Source organism: Thunnus maccoyii, chromosome 2 (assembly GCF_910596095.1).
Source record: "Thunnus maccoyii chromosome 2, fThuMac1.1, whole genome shotgun sequence".
NCBI classification, from domain to species: domain Eukaryota; kingdom Metazoa; phylum Chordata; class Actinopteri; order Scombriformes; family Scombridae; genus Thunnus; species Thunnus maccoyii.
Window position 1 is genome coordinate 19,749,442 of NC_056534.1, and position 22,852 is coordinate 19,772,293.

The window sequence follows — 22,852 nt, forward strand, 5'->3', positions numbered from 1 at the left end:
TGTTATCACCATGACTCACTCATACGCTCACTCATGTACACCTACATTTAGCTTGTGTTTACAATACCTAAGCAGACTGGATCTAGATGTGCTCAGCTTTAAATAAAAGTGTTTGACAGTCAGTGACCCGTCGTTTAACAGAATCAGTGTCTCAAACACTATCTAGTCAAGACAACAGCCATGTTTCATTGATAGGATCATTGTTCCAAAAGCCATGTTGAGCGACACGGTGAGGTGGGAGGAAGAGGAGAGGTTCTCACCTGTATGATGCACTGTGCAGATTACCTGACACAAACTGGACTGTGCAGCTTGTCAGAAAACACAAACTATCAATCTTATGGCTGCAGCTACTGATGACTGTTGATTAATCTGCCAATAATTTCCTCAATTAAACCATTAATCATTTGTCGATGACTGTCGGAAAATAGTAAAAAATGCGCATAAAATCACCATTAACCCAAGATGATCAATGTGTTCAATTTGCTTCTTTATAGACAAAGATATTCAATTTACTACAGTGGAAAACTAAGAAAACCAGCAAATATTCACATTTGTTGGCCTCTTTTTTTGTTGGTGGTATTTTTATTCAGAAAATGATTTAACCAATTAATCAACTATCAAAATTGTTGCTGATTGTTTGTGTCAATTGACTGTTTCAGCTGTAATAGACTTCAAAATACATAACCAATACAAAGTTGTAACAACTAGTCAATTAATCCAGTAGTCAACAGAATCAGAGATCAACAGAAAATCACTTGGCAACTATAATTGATTAATCGTTTCAGTAATTTTTTTTTAAAAGCAGAAATGTGAAACATATGGTTCCAGCATCTCCAATGGGAAGAGATTCTCTGTTTTATGTAATTGTACACTGAAAATCTTTTTCCCTGTTGGTCGCACAAAACATGACATACGAAGACGTCAACCTTAACAATAATAATCCTTATTTATGGTACATGAAGCACAAATATCCACGTGCAACCAAAATCTGATCTTCCAACTTCAGCTAAATACAAAGTATAGACATTTTCATCTTAATCCAATGTAAAAGCAATGTACTTAACATAACTATTGTAAACAAGTTAAATCAAATGAAACTGCTGTCTACTGAAGCAGCCTGAATGACCCTGAATATTTACAATCAGCACACCGACCGCAACCATTCAGTGGTGACATTATCCACCCAAAAGCTCTTGACTAGTTATGGTAACTTATACACTTACACTACATCTCTGCCCCCTCTCAGGAAGAAGAGAAGCAGTATATGTTGAAGTTCAATTGATATTTACACTGTAAAACAAACAAAACAAGCACATCTATCTGGCATTAGGACAAGCCTATGAGTCTAGTAGTTAGCTAACGTTAAATAGAGTAATGTTAAGATCATGTTTTATGGTGAAAACTTCATTCTGCGTCAATAATGAACAGGGAAAACGTTACTAGACATGTAATGACTATTCTGCTGGACACTTATAACAGGTCATGTTGCTCAACGACATTAACAACATTTTAGCTAATGTTAATGTTGGCTAACTGCCTCGGTTAACGTTAGCTAACTGCCCACTTAGCATGGCACGCAAACTGAACAAAACGGCACAGACAACAGCTCTTTTTTTAACTTCACTTACATCTTTCTGTTCTTGTTTGACGTTGAACAGGTTGAACCGCTGGAGTCGCGCTTTCATCCCATCCGCCATAAACTTTCCAAAAGCAGCGTCTGAAGGGTCACTCTCCTGAAGCTAGTCTCTGACAAATGTGGGGCACTTCAATATCATTTCATTGGAAAGTTGAGTTTGCTCCCTGAAGCCGAGGAAAAACCACAGTAAAGCGTCAAGCTTGCTAGCACAAAATTACAACACATCCGGTTTATCGTATTTCACGGTAAAATAATCCCAATCGCCTCATATTATATTATTATATCCTTAATACACGGCAGGTTTTTGCTTTTATTTTGGAAGCAAGTCCACCAACTTCCGACTTTATTCCTGGTTGCTTGGCGCTGCTAAATCCGCCAATACGTTGAGGGACTGGGCTGGACACAGTTCCTGTCCCGGGTCAGTCAAACGTTTAGGCGGTAGACTTTGGGGTGGTTTTCACTTCACCGCCGTTACATGATTTAAGCTGTGTCTATTATCTTCGTTGGTATGGCTGAACATAAACAGCATTTCCTGTCTGCGGGAAGAGCTGACCCAATCAAGCAGGAATGAATGCCCTTGGGATGAACTGCAACTGACAAAGAACTAGAATTGTGACAAATAGCTTCATGCCAAGGCCCCTGAATCCTCATTTGATACAGTTTATCTCAAGCTGACCCTTGACAATGTAATAACCTACAGTTGCAATGTTAAGTCCATATCTTAAAGGAAAGGTTCACAGTTTTTCAAGTCTGTCTTAAAACAAATTAACATTGCTGTAATCATTCTTTATGTTCATGTTGGCCATTAGAAGATCCCTTCATAATGCACTACTGATGGGGGCCAAAATCCACAAGCCTCCTTCTTTACAGAAAATATATTTAAAAGTTTATCTGAAGCTAATATGAAGCTTCAGCCGTCCAATTAGTCACATCACTTCCCCCCATTACTTACATGGAAAGTGCATTTAAAGGGGATCTTTTAATAGTCGACATGAACAGGAGGAATGATTACAGCGAGGAAAACCTCTTTCAGAGTTCATATGTACACCTCATTGTTGTTTTAACATAGGTTTGAAAAATTGTGAACCTGTCCTTTAAAATAATAAAACTGTGAAACTAACAGACATATCTCATTTAGCATTTTATTAACCTTTTAATGACCACCACCAGTTTTTAATAGGCCTACCCTCCAAATGAATGATTGATCAAACCTAAACATTGATCAATGGCTGTCAATCATATGGATGGGGAATGGAAAACTGCACTAAATATTTAATAGCAAATAGAAACAATGATATAACCTACAGTAGCTAGTAGTGGAGAATGGAGTATCACATAATCTTTGAAATTATTTCTGAATATGAACCAGTGAGTTAGGATTACCATTTTTTAGATTAGATTAGATGACAACTTGATTGTCAGTCCTCTGAAATTTTATATCACAATCCAAATCTCTTACAAATGCATGAAATAAATTCTAATATCCTAGTGATTAGTGTAATTAAAAGTTTACAACAAACCCTACAAAGAAATTGTGCGGATATCATAATCACAGGTTGTGATTAGAATAGCTTATTTAATATATAGTTAATATACAAGGTAAATTTGGTGATAATTGACTAGTAATGGTAATAGGAGGCAAATTCTATAACATAACTCACACTAAAGCATTGTGAACTCTGTAACACTTCAGTGGTGACACCCAGTGGTTGCTTTTTTTTTTTTCAACTAGAGGAGCACGGGAAACCCCACAGACCCTCTGAGACAGTTTCTGTCCCCCGACAGAGAAAACAAAGTTCCTCTTTATCTCTGCACTAATGACAAGTTTTCTCATAATATTCATTTTTACCACAAACAAATAATGTATGTAACAGACTTCATGTCTTACACCTCTGTTGTGCTCTGCATGGCACTGACAAGAATATACAAACAAATCACTGTATGTTGAGTATTGTTACTAGTCACAATTAAATACATACAGTAAATTAATTCTATCTCAAATACTTTAAATGTCTAATATCTCACATTAAAAACAACTATCCTTTTATTTCACAACATTCAACATATGTTTGATAAGCAGCAAAGCAGAGTCACCTCCATTTTCACACACACACACACTTTTGCATATTAAAACTGAGCCTTAACCCATCCCAAAAATGTCCTCACTCTCAAGGTCTAAAACACTAATTGATCCTCGCAAAGAGAGACATTCACACACACACACACACACACACACACACACACACACACACACACACACACACACACACACACACACACTAGTAGTAGTAACAGTATATAGTACAACACTGCCTTTTTTTTTGCAATATTTGGAGAATTGTGTGTTACCTTTTTAAAATTTTCTCTCAAGTGGGAAAGGGGCAATTTTCCCTGCACTGCAGCCCTCGTTGCTACTAACTGCCTTGGCCTGCAGGAGGGTGTGGACTGCTTACCCCCAGATACACACGTAGTCACCAGCTGCTTTTCTTCACCTACCAGCAATGAGCATTACCAGGACAGTATAACATGCAGAGTCGCCCTGTACTATATGAATACTGCTGTAACTTTTTGCTAAGGATGAACTGGTTCAAATGTGTATATTCTTAAAATCTATATACAGTATAATGTGCTTGTCATGGTACTGTATATTTGAGAAAAGTGTGCCTACACACTTGAATGATTACTGCACATGAAATTGTGAAGTAAGGAAACTGCTCTGAAACTGTACCATCACCTCACCCAGGTGAAAGTAACAATACATTTAGTAACATTCAGTGTGTGTGTGTGATTTTGTGTGTGTGAGTGTGGTTTAGTGTTTCCTGTAGAGAATGTTTATACATCAGAGGGTGTGTGTGGTTTTGGTTTAAGGGCCATGCTTGTTCCTGATTCCCACTCTAGCTTAGTGCAGTTTACATACCTTCTATATGTATAAGAATATTGGCCAAAAAAATCTAATAAACTAAATCAAAAGCAGTCTGAATGATAAATGAGTGTTCAAAGCCCTACAGCAATGCCCAAGGGTTGCATACATAATCAGCATGTGTATGTGTGTGTGTGACAGAGCTAGAGCAACAGGTGGTCAGCCTGACATCATCATCACATTCTTGGAAGGGCTGAAAAGAGAGAGAGAGAGAGAACAACAACACCCACACATACGCTATCATACACGTAAACTCCACAACCAGCACATCGCAACAGGCACCGGGCCACAGGAAGTTGTCTCCATAGTAACGTGGTTCTACACCCTGCTCTTTTGAAGCAAGCTCATCTGCTCTACCTCAATTAACACACACAGTCATCACAACATGTGAACAGTGTGTGTGTGTGTATATGCTCAGATACAGTTGATCTACATGTGTGCATTTACACCATATACAGTAAGCCTAGATGCAGTGATATATATATACACACTCAGTTATATTTACAGTACATTACATAGTACATGCTGGCTGTTCATATTCCAACAAAGTATTCTGTCATCTTTGATTCACTTTGATCCCATTTAATATCCTCCACTGTCTCCATCTCCATGATTTGGCCAATTTAAATGTCTCTGGCCTGATTTGGACACCAGCTGCAGCTTTACATTGCACAGAGGACGCCATGTGAGAGGTGAAAGGATTAGAAGTCAGGGATCTGCTAGTCAGCAGAGTGTGAGAATGTGTGTACTGTATGAGGATTTTATTCTTGTCGCTGTTTGCTTGTGTTGTTGAAAAAAAAGAGTAAAGGCACAATGGGCTGCCATATTACCAACACCAGATCCAGTTTCTCCCAGTGAGATGACAGAATAAATACTGGCACGGTCACACCGAATGCTCAGGCAGCTTTCTGTTATTAGATATAAGGAGGAGAGTGGTGCCAAATTGTTTAATCTAAATGCTACAGTTTATCTCTGTCAAACTTTATAAACTGAGATTGTGTTGATGTGCTCATTCTTGAGGTATAGTCACAAGTTTTGAGATGGTTACCCTTGACCTACGAAATATTTTAGTACTTATTTGACCAGTGCAAATGCAATGTGAGCACAGGAGACTGTTTGGAGCTCTTTCAATTATCTGTTGTCTTGTTGTTACCAATGGCGTTTTATAGCTGACAAATCCCGCTAATTTGCATTCAACATAATATGACTAAAACTCTAAAATGATCTGATCTAAACCGTCCTGTTTGTTGAGGCATCAGTTTGAGCTCTTCAGAGATTCCCTCATCCTTAAAATATAACTCACCTTTGTAGCTCTGATTCTGACTATGATATTATTTTATAGAGTATACAGTAACTCCTTTTCCATCAAGTGTTTTTTTTTAATTTCGCATACACCTGTATATTGTGGCTACAGCCCGAGACACTAGTGTTTATTCTCATGTCATAATGTGTGAACACATGTACAGCTTTGCACACACACCTACCTTAGTGCTGTCTTGGCTCTGGAAGACGTAGCAGGCACAGTTTGGTGCACCTCTGACCAGGCAGCCAAAGCTGCTGGGTTCCTTGCTGTTGTGAATTAGTTTCGTCACCTGGTGTGGACGGCATTCAAACAGCACTGTATGTCTCAGAGGGTCCAAGACAACCCCCTCGGCCCAAACGGACACACAACGCACCCACGATGCTGACACACATAGAAAAACTGTCTGATTCCGGGTAGGGGGATCCTGCTGTCCTCCTCCTGATCCTGCACACCGCTCCTCCTCCCTCTCAGCAGGCCGAGATCTACTAATCTCAGCCACCACCCAGGGCAGCATGGCCATGGTGGTCATGTAGTGGACTGGTAGAGACCCAATTAATGTCAGTTTATATCGTATCTCCTCCTCTACCTCCTCCTCCACCTTTTCCCCCCATGTAGCAGTTGTCTCCCTGGCTGAGGTGAGCTTTTGAGAAGAGGTGAGATGTGAAAGTGATGGAAATGAGTGGTGGTTTGAAGTCAGATTAGGACGGGGTTTGTCAGAGCTCCTTGGCCTGAGGGCTTCACCTCCTCTGGGCTTCACTTCAAAGTAGAGCCCCTCCATGGCTCATGTGGCCAGAGGCAGTTGTCCGCCTCTGCTTTTACCTGCAGAACATCAGTTATTTATAATCCAGATAAGTAACAGGACAGCCACAGGCACATACAGGATCTGTTTAGCTTTTAAGAGTTCAAAAGAAATACACTAAGCTAACATTTATTTTGAGGGGATTTATAATTTTTAAGTTTTTTGCTCCACTTTGCCATTGTTGGAGAATCAGGTCAACATTCCTAGGACATAATGAAGCCCTGTGGTTTGGTAGTCAGAGGGTCATTTAGAGGGTACTACAAAAAATGACCACCTGGTGTTTACCCAGCCATAGACACATGGCTTGACTACTAACCTAGACCTTTACAGTGTCAAGGACACACACACACACACAAACACATGACGGTTACACTGTGAGGATCATATTTGGCCAGTCATACAGAAAGGAGGGAGGGGTCCAGCTGACCCCTTTAAGCCTACATACAGTAATCAACAGAGGTGGCTTACATTATAATGTCTATCATTACTGACAGATACAGGGATATGCTGTTAGAATTTGTATGTGAAATCAAAGCCGCGGATAAAAGGTTCAAGCGTCAGTGTCGGTAAATAGTTGCCGTAGCGGAACGTGATTAAAATGGTGATAAATGAGAATCATAACGTTCACGTCAATTCATTGAGGAATGAAGTCAAAGCGGCTGCTTACGTACCTCGTGTTTGACCTTGCAACATGAATATATCCCTCAGGCTACATCAGTTGGGACAGTGCAGCTTGAGTCTGTCTGCAGCATTCAAACAGCGCACGGAAGTGAAAATTAGGCTTTATATCCGATGGGTGCAGTCAAGTTCAAGTCCGGTAAAGTTGTAAATATATTCACAGAATTGAACCTCCCGGATCAATAACTCATAAGCGAAACGTTGTTAAAACACAAACGACGCCTCGAATATATATTTCCGACTTTACCGAACTATTTCGCTGGTTTTTATGTTTGTACGCACGGAACAAGTTATTTTTACGCACGACTTACGCACTATTAATATGCGTTATTCCTTGAGTGATAAATAAATTATTTGATCCATATAACATCATTTCATCTCCTCTTCATGTCGGCTTACCTTATCACCGCTCGAACTCCGCGGTCCTGTCCGGTGTGCGCAGCGGTAAGTGTGACCGAGAGAGGTTGTAATGTGTGTCAGAGAAACCACACACAACACACACACACACACACAGAGGGAGGGGAGGGGAGAGAGAGAGAGAGAGGGAGAGAGAGCGCTCCTCACAGCACTGTCTTCAGTTTGAGTTAAATATAGATGGCAGGGTCGTCTGTACCTCCCTCCTCTCCTCTCTATACTCAGATGGGGCATGACAAGTGCATGCTGCATGCATGCGCTGCTAGAAGATGCCGAGACGACGTCTACGCACGTAGTGTCTATACGGTATACATATATGTGTATGTATATGTGTGTGTGTGTGTGTGTGTGTGTGTTCCCGCTTTATCCCCATACATTTGTCTCCACTTGCACTGTTAGAAACCGTCATTTATTGAGGAAATGTATATTTGCAGCACAGTATCTTTGAGAAAGAGGCACATCAGGAAATGGTAGGTGCTAGTTACCCATTTCTGGAACTGGCATTCATGATCACTTAAATAACGGGTCTTAGTTGTATATTACACAATGGTGTGAAGAGTCCCTTTAAGTTTTAACTATTCATTTCAAAGAATGAGCAATGGGTGCATTTGAAAGATTTTTGTACAATTTCTCCACTTGGTGGTGCTGTGAGCTTGTAGGCTTGGTCTTTTTACAAACTCCAAAATTACAGCTTTTTCACATCAGGTATTAAATTAAACTTCTATGGAATTCTACTGTCACTTTCAGTGTTATACCTCACTATTAACTGAGATATTGCATATTCAAAGTTTAACAGGAGTCTACAACATACATTAGTTTAAAGTTACAGTATCAGTTTTCATGTACTCTTCATACTCTCTCAGCTCTTCATATTAGCAGCCTTGCAGCTGATGCTGAAGCACAGTTAGTGAGAAATGCATAACTGTTAAATACAGATACAGCAATCTGTGTGTCTATCGCTATTCTAAGGAAGCAGGAATGACTATGGCGGCAGAGTGGTGAACATTTCACTGTTGTGGTGTTAAGATCTCCAGCATTGAGATAAACTGAATCCAAAACATGAAGATGTGATGTGTTGTGACTGCTGGATGTTAAACTGGCACTGGACCCAAAATTAAAGCTCCCAAACAGATGGTTTAACTAACTCAGAGTAGAGGTTAAATGTTTCAATAAAACCTGCAGATTATCAAAATAAAGACTGGAATTCGCTAAAGTATTAAGAAAAGTCATTGTAAACCAAAGAGAAGCCTGAGTTAAATGCAGAATCCCTTATGATGTAATTAAGACATTATATGAAATGTTGGTCAGAGATATAAGTCACAACTGGTCCTGTTTGTGATTGTATGATCAGTTCTACTCCGGCTTCCGCTGCAGCTTATTCTTCTTTGGCTCAAAGAAGTTTTCAATGATGGCATCGACCAAGTCATCCAGTTCCTTCTTCAGGTGCGTCACATCACTGTTACAGAGCCAGAGAGTGTCAGAGAAGAAAACAAAAAGACATAATGAAGTAACAATGTTAAAATAACTGGGGTTTCCTTTTAAAGTTAAGACAGTTGTCAGTGCGGGAAGCTGGCCTGATCTCAGTGGTGACGTACCTGTTACCAGGGGCAGCACAGAGTTCAGTGTAGTATTTGATTTTTGGCTCGGTGCCGCTGGTCCTCATAGTGGCCACGCCCCCGTTAGAGAAGCTAAACGTGATCATCTGACTGGAACTGGAGGTGGGAAGAACCTGCGGACAAGAGGAGAGAGCAATGGATGGACAGAAAGAATTACAACAAAATATAAGAGGAACTTTTGTTAAGACAAAAAATGATTTGACAAAAAATTAACACACACATGTTTGCATACGATACAAAAAAAGTGGGTTTTATGTCTAATTAATTTTTTTATATTTTTAACACTACTGAAGTAAGCTGGAAATGGAAGTTTAATTGCATGTCTCCGTACATAGTCTCAATGCAATTAAATAACCCCAAAACAGTCAGAGTAGAAGTTCAGTTATGAAAGTGGTCTATGAAAAGTTATTTAACAATTCTACAACTTACTATTAAATCCAAAATATTTACAATTTCTTATATGTATAATTACGTTTAAGTATAATTTCATAATTTCAGGTCCCAGCATGAGTAGGTCCAGGGACTTCAGCTGTAGTCATACCTTCTCTTTCTTCCTGTTTCCTATCTCTATCTTCACTATCAACTGTCTAATGAAGGCAAAGAGAGCCCACAAAACACTTAAGTCTGTGTGTCCTTACAGCCTTTTTATCAGGTTGGTTGCTGTCGTAGCCGGTGGTCAAATCTCGTACAGCAGAGATGGAGAATCGCCCACATTTGGTTGGGTATGAGTCCTTCTCACCACTGTAGTTACGCAGGCGCTCAAAGAGACTGCGGATCACATCCTGGTCATGGCAGATGAAGTAAGAGTTCTTACTGATGTGGTAGCCATACCTGAGAATGGAGGAGTAGAGAGAGATGAACACTCTACATCCAAAATTAGCTCTTGATCATCTGAAAAATGTGACACATAATTTAATAGAATAACAGTTTTAATAAAAGTCAAATTTAATGTAGAACAATGGAAAAGTGTTAAATGAGAACTTAATTATGACCAAAATGTATGAATTTCTGTTCAAATTAGAATAATTAATACTGTTGATGTGAGATTCAAAGGCAGATGAGTACAGTGATTTATATGCAGGTGTGTGTGTGTGTGTCTTACTCTTCAAAGATGGTAGTGAGTTGCTGAGAAAGGCTTGTTTTTTTAGTGGCCAGATAAGAAATCATCTCTCCTGCTATGGCTGCAGCGCTCACCCCGTCCTTGTCCAATACAGAGGGACTACACATATACCCTGCAACATAAACACACACACACACACACACACTTATGCTTGGTATGTTTAAACCTCCAGCTGCTCAAGTCACTTGCCTCTCTTGACAAGAGTGTGCGCAAAGGCATGCCATTCCAATTACAGCATCATAATCATGTTATATGGGAATGCTCTGAACTATGTGATGTTGTATGTGTGTGTTAGACTGAACATCTGTCATAACCCCAGACGACCTTTAACCCTGCATGGTGTTTGACTGCAGGCACAGCTCAAAAACTTCAAACAACCAAGACCAAGGTCCTCAGTTGACCAACAACGTACAACGTGGTTAGAAAACAGTGTAAACACGCTTCTGCTACATGTATTATCAATCTGATGAAGGAGGCTACAAAGAAGTAGTTTCTGAAGAAGTTGAACAGAGCTGCCTTTAGCTCTGGAGAAAAGATTGTTCTACAAAAGGTTATACTGGTTACACTGGTTACATTGACTGGATCCATGACTCCTTGTGTGATTCATTCTATACAGGTAATGCTACTGTTTGAAGATACAGTGGAGTGTTTGAAGAACAGAGACAGTTGTTTCAACCATCCCAGTTATTCTGTTGGCAGTGAGATTGTAAATTACTGAGTATGAAAAAAAACTACATGTAAGCTCAGATATGGAGGTGGTGCAGTGTCAAGTATTATGTGATGTACTGTTAGGATAGTTTCAATGATGAGTTTATAGGGACAGGAAAAATAATAAATAAAAAACAAACTGAGTTTTATTTGTATTATTATAAATGCATTACTATTTTTGTTTTGTTTTTTGTTTGTTTTGTTGTGTTGTCTAGTTTTTGTCATGTTTCCTCCATTTGAATGTGCACATTATGGGATATGTTCTTTGTCTCTTTCTATGTACCTTATGTCTCTACCTCTGGGTGTGTCAAAAAATAAAAAAACAAACAAAAAGAAACCTCAACAAATTCATCTCAATCTTTTGATAAAAAAGCAATAATTTTAGTGTTGATTACACTCATTCTCGCAATAATGAACTATGATCTAGTGGGGATAAAGCATGTTTTATGTTTTGTTGGCAGAGATATTAAGAGAGACTACAGAAGAAACTGCATATTTTCTATAAAGACATTTTACTATTCTACAGTACATATTCTAATTAAAAAATGTATTTAAACAAAATGGTTTTATTAAAAACAAAATGTTGTATGTAAAGTTTTTTATACAATATATTTTTTGTGCAGCTTGAAGATTTGCTATCTTATTTAATTGGTTGTCCCAATAATATCATAACAAGAAAACTTTAATACTATGACTTTTTCATATAAGCCTAGAGCAAACCCAGAATTTACTACCATGCCGACTCTTCTCAGCCTGTTGACCCACATCAAGCAAGATTTCTTAATGGCTATCAGCTCAGTTTAGATCTTGTGAGCTGGCAAAAGAAATTTGTTAACACTCAAATAGTAAGTTTTCCTTTACGTCACCTGATCACAGATAAATTTACATCACATGAATACAGATCGAATTAACTTCCTCAGAACAGCTTCACTATGATCCTACACATGGACAACATAAACTCATGTGTTTGTGTTTGTGTGTGTGTATGTATACCTATGGCCTCCTCAAACGCAAACAGAACAGTCTTGCCCTGGTCCAACAGGTCTCTGGCTCTGTTCCCCATCCACTTGAACCCTGTCAGTGTTTCCTATACAAACATAAGGTAAAAGAATTAAGATAAAAAATGTTGAAGCAACAGTACAAATAAGTGTGCATTTAATCGTATCACCATCGGCCACATTATTCCCTGCTCTCTTAAAATTAGTATAATTGGAAGTATTTTATGAACCATCTTTGCAAGAGAACCTCATATCTTCTTTCAGCAGATCAGTTAAGCTCTGCCTCTTCAGTAAAAGAACAAAAGAACATTAAAGTATTTTTGGCTGAAAAATCAGTAATTACATTTTTTTATGCAGGTAACACTGTACATTTGAGTTTTAAGGATTTTCTTTTAAATTTTGCTTTTATTTGACAGTCAAGAGTGTCGAGAGAGAAAACTTGGGTAGAGAGGGTGATACGACATGCATCCAACCTAATGGTGGTTATGTGTAATGTGGTGTGATGTTGCGGTTATGTAGTAAGCGTCTTTACCATTTGGCTACCCAGGTAACCCGTGCATTTGAGTTTTAATATTTGTCTATTTAGTATGTTTTGTGTTTTATGCCTTGCTGCACCCAAGCTTCACTTTTGTAACAAACTACAGTCTTCAACTTGATCGTGTTACCTCAAAGTGGAAGCCTTCCTTGAGGGCAATGGCGCGCAGTATCTTGGAAGAGACGGTGCTTGACAGCATGTAGAGGTTTTTCACAGCAGCAGCGTCATAGTTCTGCTGTTTCCAGCAGCGTAACATCCACCAGCCCAGCAACGCTCCCAGCTCATTACCACTGAACACTCGCCACTGTCCACTGACAGAGAGAAAGAGAAATAGACAGAGGTTATGGAAGTTTGAGTGCACAAACAAATATAACCAGAATGCTATTTAACATGATTATAAATCACCACTCTGTGATGTTTAAAGCAATCTCACGTTTCCAAGAACAACTCATGAAAATTCCTTTGCAAATGAGGGTGAAATTCTTTCACTGTGGTGCACAAAAAAAAAAAACCCACACCTCTCCTGTTTCTCAGCGATGGCCAGTCGATCAGCATCTGGGTCGTTCGCCAACACCGCAGTGGCCCCCTCCCTCTCTGCAAGGGCAAACGACAGTGTCTGCAACACACACACACACACACACACACACACACACACACACACACACACACACACACAATACCTTCAACAATCACACGGCATCTATTGTAGACTGGCTGCATGTTTGTGTGTATGTTCAGTGCGTACCAGGACTCCCTCTCCCTCCTCAGGATTGGGATATTTAACGGTGGGGAATTCAGGGTCTGGATCTTTCTGCTCCTCTACAGCAAGAGGAGGGTGAAGGTCAAAGGCCTTGAAAGCTGACTGGACAAATGCGTGGCCAACACCATGCACAGATGTATGCACGATTTTCACCTCTGAACTCTTGTTTATCTCCCTGTGGAGAATGAAGCCCGGGTCAAAACATTGTTTCTGTTTATCTTTCTATCTACATTTAAACTCTGTAGTGTTGCATGTATGTCCTTGTATGGCCTAAAGCTACATTACAGAACACAGTTTTTTTAATCTAGTTTTACAGCATGCTTTACTCAGCCCTCAGGCATTTCAAATGGTGCATGCTGCTCAGCAGGTCATTAATCTGTGGAGCACCTGTGATGACAGTGTTTCTGGATGGCTTTGAAGTATTGTGTGTGGATGTCCTGATACGGGTCTTTGAGCAAGGGGCTCTTCAGGGCCTCCTCTGTGTTCCAGGACTCAGGCCAAGGCTCCAGGTTCTCCTCTATGGCCTTGGCGATACCTTTGTCATGAGGGGACACAATCTGGGCACCGTTCTCCCAGTACACCTGAGACAGAGACAGAGCAAAAAAAGAAAGACTCTGAACAAGATCTAATGAATCAAACAAGCAAATCAACTCAAAGTTTATAGAGAAGGTCAAAGCAAACATATAACCTGTCAGTCAGATCAGGCTGTGGAGCACTATTAGTTTAATTTTTAAAAACCTTCAGACAAGAATCAGGGCTAGAGTCTGGAATATTTTGCCAAAAAAGAAGGAAAATGATAAGTAGTAGTAAAATGTGTTACCTTGTACCCATTGTCCTGTTTGGGGTTGTGAGAGGCAGTCACCATGATACCAGCACACAGACCAAGGTGGGAAACTGTGAAAGGCTGCAGGAAGAAGGATACACACTCAAAGATCATAGCATACTACCTATAAAATATATTGAGAGCATACAGAAAATAAAACAAATACACAAGTTGATATAACATCAAAACTGATGAGCCTTGTAGTTTGTGGCTGTGGACAAAAAATAAGTTACTCTTAAAAAATGTGATTGTCACAGGGCAAAGTAAAGCCATACGAAATTTTAAAGGTGAACAGGTGTTTGCGACATGAACTCTAATGATCCTGGCATAAAGATTAAATCTTTGACTGGTGTATTCATGTGCAGTATAGACACAAGGTCAGATGAGTGGTCCCCCCTTCAAAGGTCCTGAACCAAGTACCACCCAGTCAATCATATGTGTATTATGCAACATGTAGTATACTAGGGGCAAGTGTGCTTTTTGAATGGAATTTGCCCTGTAGCTTCTGTCCCACTGTCACCTGCTCCACCAGCTGACATGACAGCACACATACTGACTTATTTCAAGAATTGGCCCTCCAAATGTAATGTTAAGCATGTTTAAAGTGTAATCATAAGCAATTAAATAAAACTTCCATTTTAAGGCCTTGTAAGTTTAACTGTTGCAATGTCCCAAAAAAACAAAAACAAATGAGGAAATAACAGAAGTTCAAGTGGTTACCACAAAGGGTGTGGGCGTGATGTCAGAGAAGAGGTGGACAGGCACTCCTCGGCTGATGAATACGGCTGCAGCCAGGCTGGCGAATCTCTTGCTGCTGCCCCCGCTGGGAGGGTGGGCCCGAGCGTCATACCCAATTACCACCCCTCGTTCCTTAAGGGTCTCAAAACTCTCCTCCAGGTAGTGACAGAAACCCTGTAATGGAGGGAATGATGAGAGTGAAGTGGGGGAATGAGTTCAGAGAAAAGGAGGTGGTTAAAATGCTGTGAAAGATACTTAAAGGGAAAGTTTGGTATAAAATAGTACCCTATTTCCCCATCTTTTTGTGTCTAAGTGACTAATGGGGACAACAATTTTTGAAACTGGTCCAGTATTGAGTGAGAGCGCTGTAACCAGCAGCCGCAAAACAGGCTGTGATGTAATCTGACGGGCAATAGCTCCCCATCAATGACTGTGCACTAAAAGTGCTTGTTTTTGCCACTGACAGGATCAGATTGTTATTATAAGTATCTGACAACATTATGGAAAGGACCATACAGAAAAATAAAATGTTTTTCTTAACCTTTCACTTGATCTCGTCCGTTTGTTATTGTGTCTAACGAAGTCTCACTCAAGGAGGAGTCTCATTCTGAAATCTTGCGAGATTTGAGTTGTCGAAATCAGCTAAATATTCAGCCATGACTTTGAAAATCTTTTAGATAACACTAAGCTACACTTTCTCTACTCCAACACAACAAGCTCCTCCTGGCACTCCTCTCTCCAACTCTGTCATGGATGAATATTCAGCTGATAAAAAATAAAAACAAGCACTTTGGATGTACATTGATGGGGCACTATTGCCCCAAAGGATTACATTGCAGCCCCTTGCACAGATGGCAGCTGAAGTGCTTTCGCTCAATACTGGACCAATTTTAAATAAGTGTTGTCCCCATTAGTCACTAATACACAAAAAGATGGGAAAATAGGGTCCAGGCTGAAAAACACTGAAGTTTCCCTTTAACAACAACAGGAAGCCAGTGAGAAAAGTGGCTACATTGAGATCCTACAATGATGGTAACAAGGTGACGGCATGTAAGCTATGCAGTCAACCACGAGAGACTGGAGTGTCTTGACTGCTTCAAACAGAAGAGAACAAGATAATGTGTATGTCTGGCTTTACATGTGACCCAATATATAACACTTGTGTTTTTAGTAGTTTATCTATTAACCAACCTGTGTGGTCTGGATGATAGTGAGGTCATTCATACAGGATATGCCGGGGCCCATGGCTGCCCTCAGACCTGCTGTACCAAACTCCATCCTGGAAGAGAAACTTTTCTTCAGAGCCTCCACTGCTCCGTCCTTCACCAGATCCTGCACCATGGACACTGTCTTTGGGTTCTAGGGAGGAAACACACACCCACATATGCATTTTGTAATACACACAAATAAATCTAACGATGTTTACTGTAATGTAGAGTTCATAGATTTTTCCTTAGAGATTATTCAGAAACATAATTTCTAATATGTCTTTTAAAAAGCTATTTTATTTTGTTGCTTTTAAGTTCTCAGTTCTGTTCCATTTGGTTTGTTTTTGTCTTGTATGATATAAGTGTTCAATAAATTTCAGTAATTATTGTTTGTGGCTTCAGATTCAGATTTAGGCTGCAATTAACTTAATTATTTTTTACCGATGATTCAGTTAATCTTAAATCTATAAAATGTTAAAAAAAAAAAAAGTAGTGAATTTTTCGCAGTTTTACTTAAAAATAATGACAAAATTAATGATTAATCAATTAATTTTTTCTGCTCTTATTCAGATTATGCACAGTGTAGAGGAAAAGTTTACAGATAATACTTGTTCTTCTGACTTTGATGCAAATTACTTTCTGTACAGTTTCAACACTGGTATCCTTATCAACTATAGTTGTATTTTGTTGTGAATACATGAAGAGTCAATTTTCTAAATGAAGCAAAAACATCACAAAAGAATCAGTTTGGTTACAAATAGCATTCATAAAATACAGTAAGTGGCTCCATATGACACTTCATGATGAAATGGGCCACTCAGGGTCACCGAGGAAGCCTCCCTAACACAATTATCTTAAGACTAATGAATCTAGGCCCTTTTTCCAACGTGACCTGATTGGTGGCATCCCATGTCTCTTTAAGGCCATGAATGACTCTGTTTGTGTTGGTTAGATGGCCAGACACAGTCTTCTTACACATGTGTGTCTGTGCACTTTAGCGTCGTGTGACCGAGCCTTTTCTCTGTGAAATTACTGATCATCAGTTTATCTGTCTGTATGGTGGAAGTATATTGTGCTTTTGATGAGGACAGCAGAAAGTGAAAGGAAATGTGGCACACAAAGCTTTCATATTTGTTTAATGCATTTGCAGCACAGTTTCCTGGAAATAACTGTTATTTTGTAGCGAAAATAGCAAAATAGCACCTTTCTTGAAAGAACTGCTACATTTAAAGTCAAGCAAATATTTATTCATTTCTCATTTATTATTGAAAACTTTTGTTCTTTGTGTAAGTTGACATGTTTTCTTGCCTGTGGACAAATTCCACATTTGTGCATGTCAAGTTGACCTGCTGTGCTCTGAATAACAGACTCTGTCTTAAAACAACAGTCAGGTACTCATATGAACTCTGAAAGAGGTTTTCCTCGCTGTAATCATTCCTCCTGTTCATACTAGCTATTAAAAGATCCCCTTCAAATGTGCTTTCAATGTAAGTGAAGGGGGACAAAATCCACAGTGTGTCCACAGTCATTTTCTGCAAAAATGCATTTAAAAGTTTATCTGTAGCTTATATAATGGTTCAGCAGTCTGAGTTAGTCATATCAAGTGGATATCTGCCCCATTTACAGTCTTTTTAGCAATTTCAATTTCCCTTGAAAATTGTGTTTCCTCGGACAGTGTTTCCCTGTTGAGCTGTGGTGGAAGTATAGTATAGTATAAAAGATTGTAACGTTGAAAGATATCTACTTGATTTGACTAATTTGGACTACTGAAGCTTCATATTAGCTTCAGATAAACTTTTAAATACATTCTTGCACAGAAGGAGGCTTGTGGATTTTGGCCTCCATCACTTACATTGTAAGTGCATTATGAAGGGATCTTCTAATGGTCAGTATGAACAGGAGGAATAATTATAAAAATGAAAGTTCATTTAGGCACTTATTTAAAATTATGAACACACCCTTTAATTGAACATTGTCTCTTTACAGGAAACGTTTTTGAAATGATCTTGAAATTGAGGTTTTCTGGATTTTATGGAAATATGGAAAATACAATGATCATTTACCTCAAATGCCATTAGCAGTGACAGTTAGGGGTGTTTTAACTGCTGTAGCTAAGTCCTATTGTTATAAACACTTAGATTGTATTTTAATAACCACTAGTGGTCACGGATTGATAAAGACTATTTTCTATAACGTCAGGTAATATTTCCTGCATTTATCTAACTGCCGCACATGAAGCTAGCTCGCTATCTGTCAACTTACCTTGTCATACTGCAGCCACTGCTTGACAGCCTGGTCCAGCTTGGTGTCACCGGTTTCCATTTCTCTTCTTATCCCGAGTCCAGTTCCTTGTCTCTGGTCACACGAGGTGAATACACTCACCCTGAAAGCCGTTTCCTACATAAAACGGAACACGGAGCTGTGGATGTGAACGTTTGGCTGTCAATGACGTGGGGCGGGGCAACGTAATGCGTCACGTGTTTCTCATCTGTTGCCTTCAGGGGTCGCCGCAAATGTGGTAATAACTAATCTTGGGGGCTTCACTGACGGTTTCTACAAGTAGAGAAAGCGACTGAGAAATAGTGGAAATCTTTTATTGTTCTTCGAAAAGTGACAAAAGTAAGTAACAGCAAGTTTGCGGATGATTTTTACTATGGTGCTAGCGGTAGATAGCCTACGTGCAAGATCACCTTACACGTAGTGATGAAAAGTTGTACATTTACATATTTTTGATGTACTTCAACCTCTCTCTCTCTCTCGATTTTCAATTTTAAGATACTGCATACTTCTGAAATATTATACTTAAAAAAAAACATGCTACAACTGTACATTTATTTGACAGCTGTAGCCACTTTGCAGATTAAGATATGCAAAGATTTTTCATACAAAATTATGTCTATAAAATATGACGCTTTTCATAATTTAAACTCAGTGGTGGAAAGTAACTATGTACATTTACAAATACTGTACTTGAGTACAATCTTGAGGTTTGCACTTTACTCGAGTATTTACATTTTTTGCTTCTTTATACTTCCACTCCACTACAGCTTTAGTTACTTTTCAGATGAAGATTTGACACAATGAATAATATAACAAGCTTTTAAAATACAAAATCTTTAACAATGTTAGAAGATGAATCCAGTGGTTTCCAACCTTTTTGGCTTTTGACGCCTTACAAGAAGTAGTGAGCAGTCGGGGTCACATTTCAGATGTCTATGAGTTGTTAACAGCTCCACCAAATAGTGATTTTTCCCTCTAAACTTCTCAAGGTTTCATTTCGATGAAAATGTTCAAATGATCCAATATTTCACCAAAAATCAAAGATTAGAGAAAAAGTTCAAAAGCTGATTTATCTGGTGACCCTTTGGAGGGGCTCGACCCCTCGGCTGGGAACCACTGGACGAAACTAGCTAACTGTATATAAGGTAGTTGAAACTAGCTCCAACTCCAGCAGCTACAACAGTAACATGCTGTTTACACACTGATGCTTCAGTATTAATAATCTAATGATGTCATATATAATAATATATCAGCCAGAGGGACCAAACCACTACTTTTACTGTAATACTTTACATGTTGCACCTAATATTTAAGCACTTTTACTTACGTGGGAATTTTCATGCAGGACTTTTACTTGTTATTGAGTATTTTCACATTGTTGTATTGGTAATTTTACTTAAGTAACAGATCTGAATACTTCTTCCACCACTGTTTAAACTACTCAACATGTACTTTACATGTACATTAAAAACACACTGCCAGCTACAGCATGCAGAAGCTGAACATTAATGCATCCAAATAATCCACTCTGAAAGGGCCCATTCTGCATAATGATTGTTTTCTCTCAAAACTTTATGTAAATGGCGCTGATAATACTTTTGTACTTTAACTTACTTAACTTGCTGTATTTAAAGCTGTGAATGCAGGGCTTCTACTTGTGAAGGAGCATTTCCACACTTGTATTGCTTCTTATACTTTAGTAAAATGAAAAATTCTTTCTCCCCCAACCCAATGAAATGACCATATTGGGATAATTATGTCACAGAGCATTTAGGCCAACATGCAGTTAACTGTATTTTAAATTTTACATATTCAATGCATGTGTTTTCAAAATTATTTGTGGCCTACTGCTGTATGTTTGTGCCCACAGATGAACAAACATGAGGTGTACCCTAGTAAACCAGAGACAGTCCCATGCTGTGATTAGTCCTTTACACACTGAACTTTAACCTGTAACACCAGTGTTCCTGGACAGTGGAAGGAAAACTGACTTAGTTTCCTAACAAGATTAGGTGGCCTCTGAGTTTTTTTAAAAATAATAATGGCATTCATCAGCACAACAACATCAACACGTTGGATCAACTGTGTTCTTCATTTTTTTCAGGTCACATTTATGAAGTAACTAATCAGCAAGACAGCTCACTCGTGGGAGCATTACTTCATCTTCTCTCTCACCTTGAGTAATAAAAGACAGCAATGAATATCAATAACGCTGCAAAATATTCCTGGAGCCTACAGATGATGCACTTGAAAGATGACTAATATTCACGTTGCTTACAACCATACAGGTTTCTCATCAGGTGGAAAAAAGGACATTTAGTGAGTGGAACCAAATGATTTTAATGTACCATCTGCATAAATTATACAACACAGAAAGCAATGTAAATTTCTTGTTGAAATGTTAAAAGTTATCCAGGATACAAATGCAAACGATTTTAAGATAAAGCACACAAACTGATGCCACTGATTTCTCTTCCTGAATCACAGAACTAATAACAAGTGAGACGGAGCAGATTCAAGTTTTATTTTCCTCGGGGGAGACTTCAGGTAACTTGTATTCATGTTGTCAAGGTTATCAGACTATGTACAGCTGAGTTTAGTGGATGGTTAAAACATTACTGTCAGGGCTGCATGCTGTCTGGACACACAAGAACCTTCAGATTTGCATCAAGCATGTATAATGGAGGTATTTACAGTATATTCACATATTTAAATTAAATTTAAATTAGTAAGTGTTGCAGTTCTAAATGGAAAAAAATGATCATATTCCAAGTATTTTTTTTAAAACGCACTCCTCTTTGGTTCCAACAGCAAACAGCAGCAACAACTTTAAAATGTGTTCAGGCACTAGGAGATTCTCCTACTGTACTTCAAAGAGCCGGGTCTGTAGTGACTAATGTGAGGAGATAAATTATAAATGATAAATGACAATTATAAGCTTATTTCATCCACTGCTTTTTAAATAATTAACTGTAAACATTGTAGGTTATAGTAAGAAAACAGTTTCTTTAAGCTCAGTAGCAACGCGAGTCATCTTGTTGTTTAAATGAGATCGTTTAGCACTGTGGAAATTACTGAATAGTCTTAAAAATAATAAAACTAACCTGACTATATGAACTGTTACTTCACCTGTCACTCAAAATATATCAAGGGAAACCTGTGAAGATGTCATGAAGAGATGCCTCTGTGTGAATATGGATCAGCTTTACCGTATGAAACAATATGAACGTCCTGAGACGACAACATGTTTAACACGTCCCTGTCGTGAACACAAAAATACTCTGGTCATAAAGTTTGCAGCCCTGACAGCCCCTGACACCCACACGTCACACAAACTGATGCTATCTGTTGCGTTTCCTTTGTTTTATAATAAACAGGTTCTCATCAGTTGGGTACATCGGTGCAGCACGTTTTTTTTTGCTAGCCAACATGCGGGCAGCAGCTTTCCTCTTCTTTCTGTTTTCTCCTTCTGGTTTCTTTGACCCCGACCCCTGCATCGCCCCAGTTACAGTCCAGCACAGACCGTCTGGTCTGCTATCTCCGTGTCCCTCTGGAGGAACTTTCTTCGATTTCTTCATCCTCCTTCTCTTATTCTTCTTCTCTGTGTTCTCTCCTCTGCCTCCCCCTCTGGGAAAGTCATCCGCTTCATCCAAAATTAGTTTAGCTTTTGGGAGCTGGTCTCTCGAGGTCGGAACCGGTCTCTTGGGTTTCCACGGTTTCCCTGCACCCGTGCTTTCCTGCTGTTTGTACTTGTTGTGCTCATTTGTTTTAGATTTCACAGCAGTAAAGTCATTGTGGTCAGTAAAAAAGATGTGGCTGGGGCTGGGTTTGTAGTTGTTGGGGGTTTGATGAGGTGTATGGTTAGGTTGGTGGTTGTTTTTGTGATGGCTGGTTTTCTGTTTCTTCTTCGGCGGTCCTGGAGTGAGAGGGGCCTGAGAGCTGGCAGGGAGAAAGCCATTTTTCTTCAGGTCTGGGGAAAACAGAAGCAAATACTTTAATGATTTATTTTGTCTTTTGTCTCTCATGCAGGATATTGCTATGGCACTGTGAGCCAGAGGTCAATATTCAACCCAAGTCAGGAAATGTTACAACCCTGCAAATTGCAACATCAAAGATGCTGACTCATAAAACCATATTCAGTCGTAAAGAACACAGGATTTAAGCTTACACACTCAGTGTGTCTAAGCTTTGCTGTAGTATAATTAAATTGGTGCAATCCTGACATATTGCCTTATGTTCTTGATGTTTTATTTAGATTACTTATTGACCGTACGTATGTTTGAATTAATTCATCTTAACAGTAAAAATGATGGATC

At 39.0% G+C, this 22,852-nt stretch overlaps 3 protein-coding genes across 9 annotated transcripts in view; all 3 read right to left on the bottom strand.

Annotated features, from left to right (window-relative positions):
* The window catches only part of tbc1d1 (TBC1 (tre-2/USP6, BUB2, cdc16) domain family, member 1), a 55,780-nt gene extending 47,941 nt beyond the window's left edge, over nt 1–7,839 (bottom strand). For 2 of the 4 annotated variants that reach the window (XM_042427556.1, XM_042427580.1), the window contains exons 1-2: nt 7,736–7,839; nt 6,041–6,678 (exon numbers count right to left, since the gene is read on the bottom strand). In XM_042427556.1, coding sequence (XP_042283490.1) covers nt 6,041–6,637 — 597 coding nt within the window. In that variant the 5' untranslated portion in view covers nt 6,638–6,678; nt 7,736–7,839. Of the gene's footprint in view, nt 1–1,628; nt 1,850–6,040; nt 6,679–7,329; nt 7,396–7,735 lie in introns of those variants that run through there. The other 2 variants (XM_042427565.1, XM_042427575.1) reach the window with 2 other exon arrangements.
* A 301-nt stretch (nt 7,840–8,140) lies between these two features.
* Nucleotides 8,141–18,732, bottom strand: pgm2 (phosphoglucomutase 2). The gene is made up of 13 exons (XM_042427593.1): nt 18,519–18,732; nt 16,240–16,407; nt 15,031–15,222; nt 14,308–14,391; nt 13,875–14,068; nt 13,473–13,662; nt 13,246–13,343; nt 12,858–13,038; nt 12,188–12,281; nt 10,469–10,598; nt 10,005–10,197; nt 9,346–9,479; nt 8,141–9,206 (listed from the first exon to the last, which is right to left on the bottom strand). The coding sequence occupies exons 1-13, from the start codon at nt 18,576–18,578 to the stop codon at nt 9,104–9,106; spliced, it is 1,821 nt and encodes a 606-aa protein (XP_042283527.1). The 5' UTR covers nt 18,579–18,732; the 3' UTR covers nt 8,141–9,103.
* A 2,898-nt stretch (nt 18,733–21,630) lies between these two features.
* The window catches only part of zcchc7 (zinc finger, CCHC domain containing 7), a 51,286-nt gene continuing 50,064 nt past the window's right edge, over nt 21,631–22,852 (bottom strand). For all 4 annotated transcript variants that reach the window (XM_042434193.1, XM_042434200.1, XM_042434204.1 and 1 more), the window contains one exon: nt 21,631–22,506. In XM_042434193.1, the coding sequence (XP_042290127.1) occupies nt 21,878–22,506 (629 nt within the window). In that variant the 3' untranslated portion in view covers nt 21,631–21,877. The remainder of the gene's footprint in view (nt 22,507–22,852) is intronic.